The sequence below is a fragment of the Liolophura sinensis genome, chromosome 8 (genome assembly GCF_032854445.1).
Source record: "Liolophura sinensis isolate JHLJ2023 chromosome 8, CUHK_Ljap_v2, whole genome shotgun sequence".
Taxonomy (NCBI): domain Eukaryota; kingdom Metazoa; phylum Mollusca; class Polyplacophora; order Chitonida; family Chitonidae; genus Liolophura; species Liolophura sinensis.
In genome coordinates, this window is record NC_088302.1 from 17,063,296 (window position 1) to 17,083,837 (window position 20,542).

Below are 20,542 nucleotides of genomic sequence, written 5' to 3' on the forward strand. Positions count from 1 at the left end.
CTCATCTCAGACATGACTATCTTGAGTCACACTTTTTACCATAACATCCTGTTTTCCTAGGGGAAGAATATACATTTTTTCAGGTGAACTGGCCTGTTGTGAGAACAAACTCTTTCTTTTAACTTGACCTGATGAGGCATGGATGGAAAAATTTGGGAAGTTTATTCAGGTTGGCTGAAAAGCAGCTGTGTCCAGGCTGAAAGAAGACTTTTAGTGTCCTGTTGACTTGCCCGCTGGCAGACACAACTGTACTGTGTAATGCACACGAACTAAGGTTGACATGGTCCGAAATTATTGTTTGGGAAATACTTCAAATGTAGCTGCCACTAGAAAGCCCTTAAGTTTTTCAAAGTATGCTAATGTCAACTGACTACCTCAGCCCTCAGATTGATAATAGTGAAGCTGAATGGACAGGATTTCTGCTTGGCTGCCCTTCCTCTCACGGTGGACGTAGACAACCCTGCCTGGGACACATTTTACCTTTATATCATCCACACATAATGTAAATAATTCCCCAGTGAAAGACCCCATGTGTAGACAGCTGAAACTGTTTTTTGTCTTGTTATGGAATTCCGTTTTCTGAATTCCTTTTTGAAATTGTCGAAGATAAATGTTAAATAACTTGTAGACAAAGACTGATTTTAGGTAGGATCTTTCTTTCCTTTTATACTTTCTTTTTCTTCAGTTTATAGTTTTTCACAGGACTAATGTTTAGTGCTAGCTATACCTAGTAAGAGGATGATAGTAATTTGCCCACAGAGTACTTAATGTATGTGTGTTTTGCATTTTTTTTTCTTCTTCTTTTTTTTTTTTATGTAATTTATTTCCGCCAAGTATATTACTTTAAGGATGAGAATTTTTGCAAAGTAGAAATAAAATCCTGAATAAATATTTACTTATTTGATTGGTGTTTTACGCCGTACCCTAGTATATTTCACTTATACGACAGCGGCCAGCATTATGGTGGGAGGAAACAGGGCAGAGCCCTGGGGAAAGCCACGACCATCTGCAGGTTGCTGGCAGGCCTTCCAATGTATGGCTGGAGAGGACCTTCATAAATAACTAAATAAACAATATAAATAAATAAATAATGATTTCAAAATCTTTCTGTTATTATATCAGATGATGATGCTTTTTTTCTGTTCTCCTTTCAAAAGTCATATACATTTGATTGTGTCAAGGTTTCATCTACTGAATAGCTAGATTTTTATTGGTCCTAAACAACTAACCACTGAATAGCATGTCCAGCAATATTCCCAGAAAGTAGCGTGTTATTCACATTATAATGTCTGTATTTTTATCATCACTCTTTCAGAACCAGTATGAGAAACATAAAGAAGTGGTTGCAGCTCAGGGTGTGAAGTTGATTGCCAAAGATTTGGAGAAGGCTCTTGCCGGTTTACCCCTTTATGTAGCTCATGATTCTGATGAAGTGGAGTTCTACAAGGTACAGTCATTCGTACACTCATGCTCTGAAGTTCTGACCCTCTTTACTGTGGGCATTGTACAAGCAATGCTACAAGAACTTGGGGAAAAAGTTGTCATCTTATTTTAAAGTCTTCTCTTAAACTGGTGCAGATCTTTGACAACAAGCAGTGTCTTTATCACTTGTGTTGTGGATAAGTTCATCAGCTGTCATCCATAATGTAGTATGAGTGAAATATTGCAGGTGCTGTGCAAGGGATTCCATTGCATTGTATCATTACTCTCCTATTCAGGATCATATCTTAAACCATTTTAACTCTGCAAAACGTTTGGGCTCTCAAGATGTTAGACCCTCAAACTCACATGCTGTATTTAATTAATATGATCATTTACCGATGAAAAAATGAGTTTTCATACAAATTCGTTTCATTCGGGGAGGTGTACAGTAACCTTGAAAGTTTGGGATCAGAACCTTATTTTTTTTCTAGTTATTGCCCTGCTGGGCTGCATGCTTTAACCTTTGATAGGGGGGTGTGCTTCGTCGGCTTGGCGCAGTGGCTTGGGGTCCTCTCACCAATGCAGTCCTTGTGAGTCCAGCTCATGCTGGCTTCCTCTCTGGCTGGAAGTGAGAAGGCCTGCCAGCATCCTGCCGATGCTATATTCCACCATAATGCAGGCCACTGTTATATAAGTGAAATATTCTTAAGTACGTCGTTAAACACCAATCACATGAATAAACTAACCTTTGTTCACTGGTCTGTGTATTGTATCTTGCAGGCTGAGGTATCACGTGTGTTCAAGGATGTCCTCAGTTCCATCAAGCTCCAGGAGAGAGGTGTGTTTGTCCAGGCATCCACACTTGGCTCTCTCGAGGCTCTGTTGGAATTCCTCAGGACATCAAAGATTCCTGTAAGTTATTTATATACATTTGTCTGAACATTTTACTCAAGCTTGCTGGCCAAGTTGTATAATGCGTTTCCCCAGGAGACAGCTAGCCCTTGACTAGCAGGGCCTTCAGTTTGAAACCAAAATGGTTTGGCTGAAAATCGTGTGAAATTTTCAACAATAAAGCATATAGCCCCAATCAAGCCAGCCAAGGCTAGTCTTCCCTTTGAGTGATTCTGGAAAATGACGACATTGTGATTTGTAAACTGGAGTCCTTGAAAATGCTGTAAAATCTTGTAAATTTTATGCAAAAGAAAGTGTCTAATGAATGTATTATTGTTAACAGACAAAAAGACTGAACATATCTTGAAAACTAGAATACAGTGATGGTGAGAATATTATTGGTGTCACGTGTACTGATCTTGTCTCGTATCTTTTTTCAATACTGGTGAATAGATAGAAAACTTAAAAAAAGGGCCTTGTCTATTTTTTATTTCTATTAAATGAATGGATTAAATGATTGTGCGTTGCCATATTTTTTTGTGCGTGGCCATATTGATATGTGTGCTAATTTGTCCATTATTGATATCTGCTAATTTGTCCATTATTGATACCTGCTAATTTGTCCATTATTGATACCTGCTAATTTGTTCACTATTGATATCTCTGCTAATTTGTCCAATACTGGTATCTCTGCTAATTTGTCCAATACTGGTATCTCTGCTACTTTGTCCTGTATTGATATCTGTGATAATTTGTTCCTCTTGCAGTATGCTGGTATAGGAATTGGTCCAGTTCACAAGAAGGATATAATGAAAGCATCTATAATGTTGGAACATGATAACCAGTAAGTAGCTTTCCTCTTATATAATGTTTTCCTTGTATACAATATTTCCTCTTATACGTGTAGAGTGTTTCCTCTTATACAATGTTTCCTATCATATCATGTTTTTTTCTTATACCAGTACAGTGTTTCCTCTTATATAATGTTTCCTATTATACAATGTTTCCTGTTATTAGTCTGCCTTGTATATAATACACAGGTGTAGCTTAGGTCCTACCTTGACCGTCAGCATCCAATAATAGAGAAAGCAATGTTAAAGGAAATGTTAGGGGTGGTATTGAGCTCAGGGTTTGCACACATGTAGAGCACAATAGCACGAGGGAAATATTTCATTGTTGATTGGATGTGTGCATATTAAGTACCATAAATTACTAAATTCCTGACTTAGTGTAGTGTGTAGAAGAATCAGTGTTAGACAAAATATAAGGGTTGGTATCTTAAAAAGTGTTAACTTGGTTGGCGTGACGTTTTACATGTATGTAAAGCACAATGACTCAAGGGGGATGTTCCATTGCTGGTGCTCTTATTAATGACATATTAATGACCGTAAATGACGAAACTCACACTTTCAGTTCATTATGCATTGAGCTGAGGTGTCGCATCCGTGTGTCTCACACAGGCGAGCTCTTTGGTAGTTTCGCTACTAGTTCAAAGTATAACGTTTCCTCTTATAGAGTGTTTCCTTTTTCTTCTGGCCCTGGCTCATAACCACTTGGCACACAAGGTGCAGGTTCAATCCCAGCCCTGGACAAGGAATTTTTAATGTGGCCTGGGTGACAATAAGTGGTCGATGATGTTTGTGTTTGCACAGGTTAATATTCATTAAGGACCACTTCAGATTACCACAGGTTTACCATAACAGACAAATTCTAGAGTATGGCATAAAACACCAATCAAAGAATAAAATAAATAATTCCACCTATTTAGCTACACTATAAATAAAAGTTCAGGCATAAGGAGACACCATTGTTATATGTAGTCACACCGTATGTGTTTTGTTTTTTTTTTCTTTTTATTTATTTATTTATTTATTTATTTTTTTCACATGATAATGGATTTCTATAGATCTGTGTTGACATTGAGATATGGGTGCTACAAGGAAATAAATTGGTGTAATTTCACTAAAAAAGAATGTGAATGTGATGTTAAATTCCAACCAAAAGCAGTAAGTAAAAGTAGAACTCAGTCATTGATATAAACTGGTTTGCTTACAATGTTTCACCTGATAGTATTTCATACTGATCTCACTCAGAGGGTCTGATTCCCATAGTCAATCTGAGATGGACTTTTGCCCGGATACCTGTAATTGAACAAGCTTATTGAGATTGTTGGATGTAACTTAGAATGCTGTTTTAGAAGCAGTACTGTTACTGATTTTTATAGAATTAACTGGGGCCTCGATGGCTCAGTTGGTTAGCGCGCTAGCGCAGCGTGATGACCCAGGAGCCTCTCACCAATGCGGTCACTGTGAGTTCAAGCCCAGCTCTTGCTGGCTTCCTCTCTGGCTGTACATGGGAAGGTCTTTCAGCAACCTGCAGATGGTCGTGGGTTTCCCCCGGGCTCTGCCTGGTTTCCTCTCACCATAATGCTGACCGCCGTCGAATAAGTGAAATATTCTTGAGTACAGCGTAAAACACCAATCAAATAAATAAACAAATATAGAATTCACCAGAATTTCTGTATTCCTAGTAAATTATTTTTCGAGGGGATGAGGGGGAGTTGAGATTCTCCTGTTTTAGAGCCTTTCAGTATGAATTCAAGTTTAAAGAAATCTTCATTCTTTGGGTTCATTTTTAAGCTTATATGTTTTTAAACTCCCTGTGGGATATTTATCAATGCATATATGCATTTGGTGTAGTGTTGTCTTTCTTCTTAAGTTCTAGCCTTTTGTCATCAACTTGAGCTCACAAGACGAGAGACTGCCACAGGAAATGTGTGTGTAGACTGCGACGGTATTCTTAAGTGGACTATTGGAATTATAATCCTTTCTGTTTTTTCTTTTGTGTTTAGTGCTTTGCTGTTCATATTGCGACAAATCTTCCATTGAGTCTGTTCTTTTGAGGTGTTGTTTTACCACCAAGGTCGTCAGTATGTCACTGTCCGCTGACACACATCCTCCACATTAAACTTTCCTTCTGTATATAATTTCATATACTTCAAAGGATAGTGTTCTCTGATACAGATGTTCGCATTTACATTGACATAAGATAAACTGTATCAGTATTCTTATGTCTGATTATGAAAAAAGATTAGGGTTAATGAATGTATTACTTTTGATAATGACACCTCTTGGGGTCAGATGGAGGTCAACATCTTGCTGATGTAAATTAGTATCATCAGCCTGTTTAGCGTAGGTAGGTAATGCGATCGCAGTGTATTAGAGAATGGTAAATAAGTGTATTGTATTGAATGTTGACATGAGGTCAAAGATCAGGTCAGCCCTGTGGCTGGTGTGTGTGTTAACCAGGGCTTAAATGAGCCCTAATGATAACCAGGTAAGGTGAGGCACAAACAAACCTTATCTAATTTGGTGTCAGGAGGGGGGTGTGCATGAAGCTGCGTACATTGACAAACAAGGGGATAACATTGATCAGGTAGCTATTATGTGGCTTCAGCTACAGATATGTTGATGTGGATGAGAGGTGGACACCCCGGATGTGGGATGGTGACAGGATATTAATGCCAGTAAAATTTTTAACATTGTCTTAAGTTTGTATTGAGTCTTAGTATTTTTTTTCTGTGCCTAGACCTGAATGATACTATCATCAATCCTCCATTGCCCTGAAGTTTGAAACAAATTGACATTATTAGTCAGCAACTTCTTTTTTTTTTTTTGGCATTTCTTAAAGCATAGAATTGGTTTTTAGTCAGATTTTAGAAGAACTGAGTTTTGAGTCTGGTGTATTTCATACATTTGGGTATAATTCCAAACTATTCAGCAGTACCTATTTCTCTTCCTGTGTAGTCAAAAAAAAACAAAAAAACTTCTATTACTCATGAGAAACATGCATCTGTTATCCTGCTTACATAGATGGTTGGAGAAATGTTTATATGTCTTCACCAGTTTTCAAAACAGAACATAAGAAAAACACGGAACTGTTTACAGTTGGCCTAACCCATGTCCCACTCCTAGCTCAAAAGCCTGATTCCCTCACAACACTTCTACTGTAATTCTAGCCCAGGATGTTTACACCTTTCCTCAGGTGAGGTTTGCCTGGCAGGGACAGGCTGGTCAAATGGTAGGCAAGGGGAGGAGGTAGGGGATGCAGAGTACAGAATCATAACAGACAAGGGACGGGTCAGAAAACAAGAGTTTCACAAGTACACATCATATACATACTCTTGGCAGCCTTGATCACATATATACTCTTGATAATCATGATCGTATCCAATGTATACATACTCTTGATAGTCTTGATCATATACATGTATGAACTCTTGATAACTGTGATCGTACACATTGTGTACATAGTCCTGATATCTTGATCATATACATGTATGGTGGGAAGGCCTGGCAGCAACCTGCAAATTGTCGTGGGTTTCCCCCGGGCTCTGCCCAGTTTCCTCCCACCATAATGCTGACCACCGTCGTATAAGTGAAATATTCTTGAGTACGGCATAAAGTACCAATCAAAAAAATAAATAAATATACATGTATGAACTCTAATAACCATGATCTTACACCTTGTGTACATACTCAGTAGTGTTGATCATATACAAGTATGTACTCTTGATAATCGTGATGGTAAACATTGTGTGCATACTCTTGATAGTCTCGATCATATACATGTATGAACTCTTCATAACCGTGATCGCACACATTGTAGACGTGATCCTGTATACATACTCTTGGCTGTCCTGATCATATACAAGTACCTGTATGTACTCTTGATAATCATGATCTGACAAATTGTGTACATACTCTTGATAGTCTTGATCATGTACAAGTATGTACTCGTGATAATCATGGTCATACACATTGTATACATGATCCAGTATACATACTCTTGGTTGTCTTGATCATGTACAAGTATGTACTCTTTATAATTGTGATCGTTCACATTGTATACATACTCTTGATAGTCTTGATCATATACAAGTATGCACTTGTGATAATCATGGTTGTACACATTGTATACATGATCCAGTATACATACTCTTGGTTGTCTTGAGCATGTACAAGTATGTACTCTTTATAATTGTGATCGTTCACATTGTATACATACTCTTGATAGTCTTGATCATATACAAGTATGTACTCGTGATAATCATGGTCGTACACATTGTATACATGATCCAGTATACATACTCTTGGTTGTCTTGATCATGTACAAGTATGTACTCTTTATAATTGTGATCGTTCACATTGTATACATACTCTTGATAGTCTTGATCATATACAAGTATGTACTTGTGATAATCATGGTTGTACACATTGTATACATGATCCAGTATTCATACTCTTGGTTGTCTTGATCATGTACAAGTATGTACTCTTTATAATTGTGATCGTTCACATTGTATACATACTCTTGATAGTCTTGATCATATACAAGTATGTACTTGTGATAATCATGGTTGTACACATTGTATACATGATCCAGTATACATACTCTTGGTTGTCTTGAGCATGTACAAGTATGTACTCTTTATAATTTTGATCGTTCACATTGTATACATACTCTTGATAGTCTTGATTATATACAAGTATGCACTTTCTATAATTTTGATCGTACACACGGTATACATGATCCTGTATACATAGTCTTGGTTGTCTTGATCATATACAAGTATGTACTTTTTATAATTGTGATCGTACACACTGTATACATGATCCTGTATACATAGTCTTGGTTGTCTTGATCATACACATGTACCTACTCTAGATAATCGTGATCGATTATTTCACAGAAATATAGTTCCTTAAATGAATGCATGGATAATTATGGCTTAATGCCACATCAGCAATATTTTTAGCCGTCATTAAACCAGGAATCAGTGTGGTTTTCTGTATTGTATGAAAAAGGAAATGTCTAGAAACAGAAAAAAAGAAAGACGTTTTTGAAGTCACCTAAAGGAACAAACAGATTTTTTTTACATGCGTTCAGGTATCAAATATATGTGAAGAGTTTTGGTGCAAAAGCAGATGAATGCCATAATAGCCCATTCATGCCAGTTCATGAAAATAATTAAATTCATGACATTTTTAACTTCATATGCCATCATTCCTGAAAGGACACAGGAAAAGGTAAATATCAAACTTAATTTGATTCAAAATGAAAAAATGAATGGTTTTTGTGTGCTTTTGCACCTGATCTCTTCACATGTACGTATGATAAATTTAGAGGAAACTCGTGTCTGAGTGAATTGTTGTTGTAGTTTACACCACTGTTCGTCATTCAAAGATATCACCATTCATGAAGTCATGCAGGCAGAGCCAGACTTCATGCTATATACTTGCCTCTCCTCTGTAGGGTAAATTACAGTTTGGGTGGAAGGACAGGAAATTACCTGCAGACTCAATTACCCTGCTTCCTGTTTTCTCCCTCATGCACGAACCCAACGCCCCAAACCGCTATACTGTATCAAGCCTGGAATGTGTGTTTCAGTGTGACTCCTGATGCAAATCTACATTCGCACATTGTGAACACAGGTTTTGCTGCTTACATACTGTTTTTCACTTGTTTTTCCCTGAGCATCCTAGACCTTTAGTGTTTCCTTTTTGTTGATTTACTGGTAGACAAAACATACCCTGCCCTAAATGGCCATAAATTTCATCCACGATTAACTTGATTTTAATATTATTCCTGATTCTGAGAGTTCTGTTGATTTTAGAAATTGTTTTGAGATTTGCGTGGAAGGTGGGATGATATTATACTGGAAAATTGTATGTTTCTGAACCAAAAATAATATTTTGTGACATTTATTTGCCTCTAAAAATGCACAAAATTTTAGGTCATATAGAATAATTGTTCAATTTTTTTGCAGTGAAAGTGCATCTTTCAGTATGATTTGTACACCATTTCAATTTGGTTTAGGAGACAAAACCACCTTGGTTGGATTGGCCAACTTCAGGGCTTATCAGAAAGTATTCATTTTATCAATAATGCCCTCAAAATAGGCTTGAACAAACAACTTGCAAACATGCAGAAATCTCGAAGAATCACAGTACAAACGATTGACTTCTCATTTTTAGGGCTATTTACTTAAAAGTACAAGTATTTTAGCTTAAAGATGTAGACGTGTTAATTTATTCCTGAGTCCCCTTTGCTTGTAATTATGATGAAGAATAATGGTGCAGGAAAATGTGTCAGATTACTGTGGAGTATTTCAGCGTGGAGAAAACATGAAGCTTACATGTTCAGATGAAAGAGTGCGAAAAAGGCACTTGAACATAATTTTTGTACAATGGGTATTTGGGACCATCTCTTGGTATACATTATCTTTACATAATAGTGGTATGAAACAACATGTATTAATGAATGCGTGTATATTTGCACGTGCATTAATCAGCTCACAAATGTGTTCAACATGGATTTCGATCATACATGCACATGTATTCATATCTGTAATGTATTCATAATATATTATATTATGAATACATAATATTATAAATATGATCATAATCCAGACATGCATTACATCCTTAATTTAGAACATTATTATGCAAAGACGATATGTACCAAGAAATGGTCCCAAATACCAGTCATACACAAATATTTTCAAATAACTATTTCTCCTGAAAGGATAATAAAAAAGATAAAATAAAGTAAAATACCATACTTGGAAATAAGTTTTCATTACACATTTTCGTCTGATTTTAGCATCATTTTTATGTTTTCTTCTTTAGTCTTGGGTTTAGCATGTACAATGTAGGTCTACATACATTATTTCCGTTAAAGTTCAGCATTTTTCAAGTGGTACAGTTTACTTGAGCGTGAAATGTCCTTAAAGACTTTTGGGTGAAGATTAATTTCATACCAGAAAAACTTAATAAAAAATGTCGTTTTAAGGCCTTAATGTTGTTTTGACAGTACATTTTTTACATACCAAACTTAAGGTGAAATACAATATATGTTGATGTGTATAGCGACAGGTAAATTTATTGTAGTTACGTTCAAGGTTAGAGGTATTTCTTCAGGGTTGGGTTGCACTTTTTTCCACATCAACCTGTTTATAACTGGCTGGTTATACACCTTTTGTTTAGCACATGCTGTCCATTTTTGAAAGTTATTTGGTATTGCAGGTTTTGTCTTTACCATTGTTTAGTATTTGGTTGAAACTAGTATCAAGATTTAATTCCGACTTGATTTTACTTCTCTTTAAAACAACTGGCCCAAGAATACGCAGTGATATTTAAGCTATAGTGTAGGCTAAGAATCTTTTAAGAGTGAAATATTCTTGAATATGGCATACAACTCCAATCAAATAAATAAGAATCTTTAGGAAGTTGCGGAGAGACCTGGATAAATATATGTATACCTTAACGAGTGTGTTGAACTTTGATGTAATGTATTATGTTTTGCACCCTCAGTATTTGTCCAGTCATGAAGTGACTGCGATCAAGTGTTGTGGTTTGACGCCGGCACAAGTTTAAGTTTGAAGTTGATCCTGGTCCCTGTCTGGAGTCATTTCTGCCCTGGTGTCACAACAGGTGCTTGCCATCCATCACAAACTTTTGAAATTGGGTCTCCGTGACTGCCAGATACGATTACAGGGAATGATGTATGGCAGCTCGTTTGACTGCCATCACTGCTTCTGTGTGAAACTGCACCACTCGTTTTAACCAATTGAGACGTTTTTTGAAATGTGATTAGCACTTTTGTTACATTGTAAAGATCTGTTACAGTTTACACCTTTGATTTCCTCTGCAAGAAACTCAGAAAATATTTTTTTTCATCTTACAAAAAAACAACCAACATACAATTTTCAGGCAAAATACAGACAATGTCAGCTTGTTAACATGTTCAGTACGCAGTTTAAATAAGCTACATGTATATTACCGTCAGATTTAAGGCTTCTAATGAAGACAGTTGTGTCACCTAGTTTGCTGAGTGATGTAACATTCCTCGTTAGCAGGTGAAACGTTAACTCTCTGTAGAGTAATCTCCCCTTGGTTGCATCTTTTATACAGCATCTCAGACTTGGCAAATTTAGAATCATGATGAGCGTATCAATTGATTTATTAATTTTTTGGTTATGGCAGGGAAATATAAATTTGTAAAAAAAGGTATTAAGAAAAGTTTTAAAGGCTGTTCAATATAAGTTGTGTCCATCTGTCACAGTTCCTATATATGACAACGAAAGTGCACATAAAAAATCCATTAGTATACTCTCTCGTCATTGGACTGTGAAAACACAGCTCGGCAGCTATGGTTACTGTCACACGGCACTTATGCAATACTTTAGCCCGCGACAGAATGGTGGAGTGAAAAGCGAGGTCTGTCTGCAGGGACCTCGGGGCCCAATGAGAGTCCAGATGAGGATGTGAGATAGTCTTGTAAGTGGTGTCGGGAGTGATCAATTTGCTCTGCTCAGCAGTCATTTGTGTCAATGTTATGACACCTGAGACGGGCGCCTGTGAAAGGATGGCGACTTAGAAAGAGAACTTCCTGCAGTGTTGTGAGCGGCCAAGACATTTCTAAAAGTCACACAGCTCAGTTTCAGTTCTTGCCACATTGCATGTGTACATGCCTCTGTAAACATATTGTGCTATAAAGTCATGATTTAGACTCTGGTCAGTTTGATGAAACATACTTAATTTTACTTGTTTTTCTTTGGACACACTGTTTAGTAGTTTGTTACTTTCAGAATTTTGATATATTTTGAGACATTTTTTTTTAAGTGTATTAGCTTTGAAAGACAGACAGATTATCAACAGATGAGCTATACTAGGTGCCACTTAGATGTGTCACATTTGAGGTCAGTATGGCTGGTGATAATAATTCACCCAGTACCGTTATTCAGTTTGTGATTTCCAAAAAGAATGATCCGTTTTACTGTATATTTTGGGAAATGAGGAAGAGGTGCTTAATAAGTCTGCCATCTCAAATTTACGGTCCACATTTGTTGCCTGTTCAGGTTTTTGTGTGTGTATGTGTACAATGTGCCTTATAACACAGATACTACTTTTTTGGGGATAAACAAGTTGACAATGACATGAGGATGTTTGGTATGGTTCCCAGGCTAGTAATGGGGGTAATCCCAGATGTCTTTAGGTTAGTATGCAATATAAGGGCTTCCTTTTGCCGAGGTGGTTATCACGCCAGCGCGGCGCAATGACCCAGGAGGCTCTCACCAATGCGGTCATTGTGAGTTCAAGTCCAGCTCATGCTGGCTTCCTCTCCAGTCATATGTGAGAAGGTCTGCCAGCAACCTTCAGATGGTCATGGTGGTTTCCTCCAACCGTAATGCTGGCAGCCGTCATATAAGTCAAATAATTTTGAGTATGTCCTAAAACACCAATCAAATAAATAAATAAATCAAAAAAATAAATAGTATGCGATAAATATTTGTGCACTTGGTAAAGCACTAGTGTTAAGATTTTAGAAAAATTTTAGTTCAATCTTATGTCTGGGCAAACCTAAGACTTAATTGGTACTCTTGTTACTAGTCTTTTTTTAGCTCTGTGTCTGCGGGAAAAGGCCAAGTTCTGGTCCCTCCAGTGTTGATATATTGTTATTGGGTTAGGATATCATGTTTGGCGTCTTTAACATGTCATTTCAGTGAGGCAGCAGCATGAATATGTCCGCATCAAAGTAGGTCAGCTTCAAGGAGACCGTGAGGCAAACTAACCATAGTAATGTTAAAACTAATGTTAAATGTCAAGCAAACGACAAATTATGTAAAGTTTTATTTATATCATGCTGACTACACATTTATTTCACAGGTATGCTGTGATTCTAGCCTTTGACGTGAAGGTAGAGAGGGAAGCCCAGGAACTGGCGGACAGTCTTGGTGTGAGGATATTCTCTGCTGACATTATCTACCATTTGTTTGATAAATTCATGGCCTACAGAGATGAACTTAAGAAGAAGAAACAAGAGGAGTTCAAACACATAGCAGTCTTCCCATGTAAATTACGTATACTTCCTCAGTACATCTTCAACACTCGTGACCCTATTGTTGTGGGTGTGATCGTAGAAGCAGGCTTCGTGAAGGAGGGTACACCTCTGTGTGTCCCCAGTAAAGAGGTAAGTTGATTTGATTTACTGTATTATTGATCTTCTGCCTCACATTTTAGAAAAAATTAGACTGAAATTGCATTTCTCTAAATTATAATAAAAATTAGCGTATGCTCTTTGTTGGACCAATGTGATGACGTCCTGGGGCATGTTTCGCTCCTGACATTATATGCCCTGCGGTATCAGTTTACAAAGCGCACACAGAGTTACATGACTTAACATATCTAACTTATCTACCTAATTCTTCAGCCTTTTTGGATGTTTGCAAGGTGTTTATTCATGCATATTCTGAAGGCATTATTCTGTGTAAACTGAGAATATTATACTTAATATTAAAATATTATAAAAAGCCCTGGAATTGGCCAATCCAACCAATATAGTTTTGTCTCCAATATCAACTTAATAATATTCCTAAATTGCACTGAAAGTTGCTCTTTCATATGCGAAAAGGTTGAGGAATTAGTGTAAGCAGGATTAAGTACACATAACTACATTTACCATGACAGCCAATACTGCAGGCATTATGGCATGGTAACATGAATGCACTGTGTAGAATGAGCCCCTTTAACCTTGTCATGTTATGTATGTAACAATACAGGGCTTTATGGTGGCTTTATGTCTTAGTGGGCAGATATATATAAAAAAAGATCTTTTTGGACATAAAATCAGAGGTATAAATGTGTTGTTGTTTTCAGTGAAATAACTTATGTCAGGACAATAATAGATTTTCTGCATTCTACTGTTCAACATTTAGTAGATCTATAACGTGTGTTGTTTGCCCCTTGTCCTGGTGATACCGTGTTCAATCCTGAGTCCGGCAGTGCTTGAGACTTCAGAATTGGGAATCTTGGTACCTCCTCGCTTGATAGCTTCCTCTCAGGCCATATGTGGGAAGGCCTGCAGAATCCTGCGGATGGACCTGGCTTAAGCAAAATATTCCTGAGTACGGCCTTAAACTCCAGTGAAATAAATTAAATCTTGACTTGAAACAAGAATATGCAGTTTAAGAAGATACACTAATTGCTGTTTGGCCCAGTGCCAGTATATCTGACTGTTTTGGGTGGTGTATCAGTTGTCTTCAGCATAGGGTCTTCTGCAAATAAACAAACAATCTCAGGATGTATGATGTGAGAATTATGACAGCCTGCTGAAAGGTGTAGATTTTAGATATGTTTATTAGAGCCGCACCAACAAGGTTTATGAGAGACGCATCAACAAGGTGATGTTCAGGCTGTACACCTGGCTGTTGATAACCTAAGTGACAGATTTACAGCTATAGTGAAGGAGGATGAGTGGTGACACAGGCACACCTGGTGGGAGCACCTGTGGTGTACAGAACGCCTCGGATCAGCAGTATACATCGTGTATACGCAGCCTTATTTTTGATACATTTATACGTGGAGCTCTGGGTTGGTCTGATATTTGTACATATAACCAAGCCATATTAACAAAATGTGTACATTTTGTACGGTTGTGTAAAACTAAGGAGTAATGTGCTCTGAACATAAGATTTTCATATGCATGAACTACACGTATGGCTTAATAAAAGTGGTGAAAACAAAACAAAACCCCCAAAAATAGCGTGAAGCTCAGATGAAAGGGTTTGAAAAGTTAGTTATAAATATGGTCTTAAATATTAATGAGAAAAAGACATTTTAAAATAGTTTTTTGTATGGTGGGATTCTGTGACCATTTCTAGTTACATGAGAAATGGTGTTGTCTCTGCATAATAATGTTCTAAATGAGGATGCAATAGATGATTAATAAATATATTTGCGCTAGAATTGGATCTTTTCAATTGTGTTCAACCTGGATTTAGATCACATTTATATTTCCAGTATATTCTTAAGATTAAATGCACATCTTTGAAAATAAACAACAAATTTACATTGAAATAAATAAGACATGCATCACATCCGCATTTAGAACATTATAATGCAAAGACAATATATACCTAGAAGTGGTCCTAAATACCCACCATACAAAAATATTTTTTCAAATACCCTTTTTCCTGAATGGAACAATTAAAGAAAATGTTAAAGACCATATTTGTAAATAACCTTTTATGCTCTTTCATCTGATATTTGCATGTTTTGTATGTTTTCTTCTTCAAGCCTTTGGGGCAATAATTGGTTGATGACTTATGTGGCCATTTTCACCATCTAATTCAGTGCTGGTTGAAAACCATAATAGTATTTTAATATTTTGCCTAAAGCCAGTGGTTTACCCTGCGTTCTTGCATTTTCTCCACTTTTTAAACATACCCCCACAGTATAAATGAAAACTGTACAGACTGTAGGATAAAACAGCAATTAAGTCAATCAAATCTTTCAAATCAAGCACCAGTTTGGTCTGACATATGCTAGTCTGACTTTGCACATTACCGCGCATTGATACTGTGCTGTAATGTTTGATAATTCATTTGACCTCCTGTGTTAAAAAAAAAAAAAAACCCAAAAGATTACACTCAGGTTAAAGCTGAGTTTGGGTAGGAGACCTGATATGTAGCGTAGTTCTAAAACAAACCCTTCAATTTTTTCACATGTTTGCAAGGTGTTTATTCAAGCATATTCTGAAGGCGTTATTCTGTGTAGACTGATAAACTTAAATTTTTGTGAAGCCCTGAAACTGGCCAATCCAACCAATGTAGTTTTGTCTCCAAAATGAAAATAAAAATTAACGAAAATTGCAATGAAAGTTGCTCTTTTATATGAGAAAAGGTTGAGGAAGTAGGTTATGTCATACTGACAATGTATAGAATGAAACTGTAGTGTGATGGGTAGAATAATCAGATCATTCCAACTGTCCATGCTGAAAACATAACCTTTCTTCGTCTATCCCCTCTTAATTAACCCACAACCTTACCCCTTGACTGGGTTTGAAGCAGGGGTCAAGCAGGATAATTCACCATTAGCGTTAATGGGAGAAGATTTTACTTTGTTCACAGCCTGTGAAGGGCATATTCACATTAGCTTTGATAGACCAGGAAAAGGCAGAGGTGTCTTGCACTAAAGTCTCTTGTGAAGTGAATGGTGTATGATAAAAGAAAGGATGTCAAACATTTTACTGATGTCTTGATCCGGGATATCAAACATTTTACTGACTGGCCAATATTATTATAGATATTTGACCTACACAACAACCACTGGACAAACAAACAGCTTACAGAGCTAAACATAAGAATTCATAATTGTAGTATTCATGAGTGCACGCGGACTGGGATTATATGCTGCTGGCCATAGTGAGAAGCATATGTTTGTTTGTGTATTTATTTCATTGGTGTTTTACTCTGTACTGAAGAATATTTCACTTATACAATGGCCATGTAAGGCTAGGTAGCATGTAAGGTGCTCATGTAAGAAAACACAAACACAAGAAGAAGGACAAACTATAGTGTATAGTTTTTTATCCTACCTTTCTCCATCTGGCCTATGTTAATGACCCCTCCTCTTGTTCAAAATAGTATGGTAAATGACCATAAAACTCCCAAATATTTCTTTTTCAGAGGCAAAGAAATGGCGGAACATGTTATTTTTTTTTTTTTTTGCTGAAACTTTTCCAGTAGGATATCATTGTATCTTAACAAACCTCAAAACACTTTTCTGAGATCAGTAAAACTCTCAGAATTGGCCGAAATGAGCACCTGATAGTCTTGGGCGAAATTTTAGGTCATTTACTGCATATTTGATGGAGCATCCGATTGGCCCTGTGATTCTGACCCATGTTGTTGGATAAACAGTAGGAATAGGGCTTTGCTGGCAATGTTGGGATTCTCCCCGAAGTTGCCTTCTATATGAGGAGCGTTTCTGTAAGGCTTGATACCCAGTATTTGATCTTCTCTGAGGGCATGCTGTACCCGTGTTGTGAATTTCCTCTCAGACACCATTCAAGGGGGGAGTACTGGATTCGGTGCACCTTGCTGACCCAGGATACAAGGGCATATGCACCCAGCTGCTGGGGAGTGTTCCAAGCAATGCCTGTTTTTTTTTTTTTCTGGTTGTAATTTTATTACTCAGTTAAGTGGTCTATGGGTGATGCCTAATATTGTGTTCAGACATTAGGCAAATCATCTGGAAATTGTGGGTCCTAAGGATTCTAACTATTTAGGATATTTATGTCCAGTAGACTTGATTTTAAGTATTCTTCTCTAGGAAACCAGGCACAAACTGTTGACTTGGCTTACATGGCTGAATAAGCTATATTTATTTTCCTTGGGTTTGTGGGAAGGTCTTTCAGCAACCTACGGATGGTCGTGGGTTTTTCCCTGGGCTCCGACTGTTGTATAAGTCAAATATTCTTCAGTACGGCATAAAACACCAATCAAATAAATAAATAAACAAAATGTGTAGTTGGAAATCTTTCAAGAGCCACAAAATTTTGAGTAGGACTAACAGATGTCAGGAAAGGCTGTTACTTTACACTTGATGTGCATGTCTGACTGACAGTTGCGTTTTTTGATTGTTCTGTATCTTAAGTCTTATCTGCCAGTGCATGTGGACGTGAAATTCGATTGGGTAGCCACGGATTGAATGGAAATGATTGACCTGATCTTCCAATATCAGTTCAGAAATGTCAAACCGACATTAAAAACTGACAGGCCTTACTGCAGTCTGTTAAACCTAGGTGCAAAAACCAGCATCTACCGTGCATGATTCAGCAGAAGTCAAATACCTCTGATAATAAATGTATAGCTGTATTTTGTGTATCGTTGTTTGTCTTGGTTTACTGTGAAATTTAAAGATAAAAATGAATTGCAGTACTTTCGCAGTTTGATACCTTGTGACTAACTTGAGCAGGCTGAAAGATTGGTAGTGTCCTGTTTTACCTGATCTGGTAGTTGGAAAATGACCCCGCAGATTGAATGTGTATCCTGGTACATAGGGATTGTTATCTGTGATACTCTGTGTGGTGAGAGATGGTAATTCACTTTATAGCTCGCACAGATGGATAGGGCATGGGAACCTTGCACCTTTCAACCTGTTCTTGAAGGTTTTGCATAGTACATGTAAAGTTTACCTCTACCTTTAATCTAACCAGAAAAATTATGCGTTCAATTTTTTTCTTGTTAATTTATGCATGGAAAACAACTTCTTTATGTTGTCATGTATATATGCTATGCTGAAACTGCCAATTTGTGCCCTCCATGTAATTAAAGGTTTTTGTCTTTTTTATTCTCATTTTTGTATCAACAAACAAAAGAAAAATGGTTTTCACCATACCTGCTGTAGTATCTAGATATACATACCCTAATCCCTCAACCCATTCGCATATCAAAGAGCAACTTTCAGTGCAAGTTTTGCACATTTTTAATTTGATTTTGGAGACAAAACTACATTGGTTGGATGGACCAATTTCACGGGTTCATATAAAGTATACTTTTATCAGTCTACAAAGAATATTGCCTTCAGAATATGCTTGAATAAACACCTTGCAAACACGCAGGAAGGTTGAAGAATTACTGTATGTGCTCTTACTGTAGCATATTTAATTACTGTAGTGATGTAGTTCAGAATTAGCAAATCTTGTACTCCCTTGCTTGACACACCACACCGATACGCCGGTGTCTGTATGCTGCAACTGGGTGTCTGTATGCTGCAACTGAAATGGTGTTCCGGTGTGTCATCAGAAGGGATTGTAGAGTGCCTGACCACATTGTAATATTGTGAAGTCAGTGGAGAGAGTGAAGAGTACCTGACCATAGTGTAATATTGTGAAGTCAGTGGAAGGAGTGTAGAGTACCTGACCACAGTGTAATATTGTGAAGTCAGTGGAGGGAGTGTAGAGTACTTGACCACAGTGTAATATTGTGAAGTCAGTGGAGGGGGTGTAGAGTACCTGACCACAGTGTAATATTGTGAAGTCAGTGGAGAGAGTGTAGAGTACCTGACCACAGTGTAATATTGTGAAGTCAGTGACGGGAGTGTAGAGTGCCTGACCACAGTGTAATATTGTGAAGTCAGTGGAGAGAGTGAAGAGTACCTGACCATAGTGTAATATTGTGAAGTCAGTGGAAGGAGTGTAGAGTACCTGACCACAGTGTAATATTGTGAAGTCAGTGGAGGGAGTGTAGAGTACTTGACCACAGTGTAATATTGTGAAGTCAGTGGAGGGAGTGTAGAGTACCTAACCACAGTGTAATATTGTGAAGTCAGTGGAGGGGGTGTAGTCAGTGGAGGGGGTGTAGGGTACCTGACCACAGGGTAATATTGTGAAGTCAGTGGAAGGAGTGTGGAGTACCTGACCACAGTGTAATATTGTGAAGTCAGTGGAGGGGGTGTAGAGTACCTAACCACAGTGTAATATTGTGAAGTCAGTGGAGAGAGTGTAGAGTACCTGACCACAGTGCAATATTGTGAAGTCAGTGGAGGGGGTGTAGAGTACCTGACCACAGTGTAATATTGTGGAGTGAGCGTAGGGTACCTAACCACAGTGTAATATTGTGAAGTCATTGATAGGAGGGCGTGTAGAGTACCTGACCACAGTGCGGTATTGTGAAGTTAGTGTTGAGGGGGAGTGTAGGGTACCTGACCACAGTGTAATATTGTGAAGTTAGTGGAGGGGGTGTAGAGTACCTGACCACAGTGTAATATTGTGAAGTCAGTGGAGGGAGTGTAGAGTACCTGACCACAGTGTAATATTGTGAAGTCAGTGGAAAGAGTGTAGAGTACCTGACCACAGTGTAATATTGTGGAGTGAGTGTAAGGTACCTAACCACAGTGTAATATTGTGAAGTCATTGATATGAGGGCGTGTAGAGTACCTGACCACAGTGCAATATTGTGAAGTCAGTGGAGGGGGTGTAGAGTACCTGACCATAGTGTAATATTGTGGAGTGAGCGTAGGGTACCTAACCACCGTGTAATATTGTGAAGTCATTGATAGGAGGGCGTGTAGAGTACCTGACCACAGTGCGATATTGTGAAGTTAGTGTTGAGGGGGAGTGTAGAGTACTTGACCACAGTGTAATATTGTGAAGTTAGTGGAGGGGGTGTAGAGTACCTGACCACAGTGTAATATTGTGAAGTCACTGACAGGATGGAGTGTACAGTACCTGACCACATTGTGATATTGTGAAGTCAGTGACAGGATGGAGTGTACAGTACCTGACCACAGTGTAGTATTGTGAAGTCAGTGACAGGATGGAGTGGACAGTATCTGACCACATTGTGGATATTGTGAAGTCAGTGACAGGATGGAGTGGACAG

At 37.7% G+C, this 20,542-nt stretch overlaps 1 protein-coding gene across 1 annotated transcript in view; it reads left to right on the plus strand.

Moving 5' to 3' along the window:
- The window catches only part of LOC135473253 (eukaryotic translation initiation factor 5B-like), a 54,062-nt gene that overhangs the window by 23,576 nt on the left and 9,944 nt on the right, over positions 1–20,542 (plus strand). Inside the window, exons 16-19 of the mRNA XM_064753099.1 lie at positions 1,316–1,447; positions 2,203–2,334; positions 3,081–3,157; positions 13,044–13,347. Coding sequence (XP_064609169.1) covers positions 1,316–1,447; positions 2,203–2,334; positions 3,081–3,157; positions 13,044–13,347 — 645 coding nt within the window. The remainder of the gene's footprint in view (positions 1–1,315; positions 1,448–2,202; positions 2,335–3,080; positions 3,158–13,043; positions 13,348–20,542) is intronic.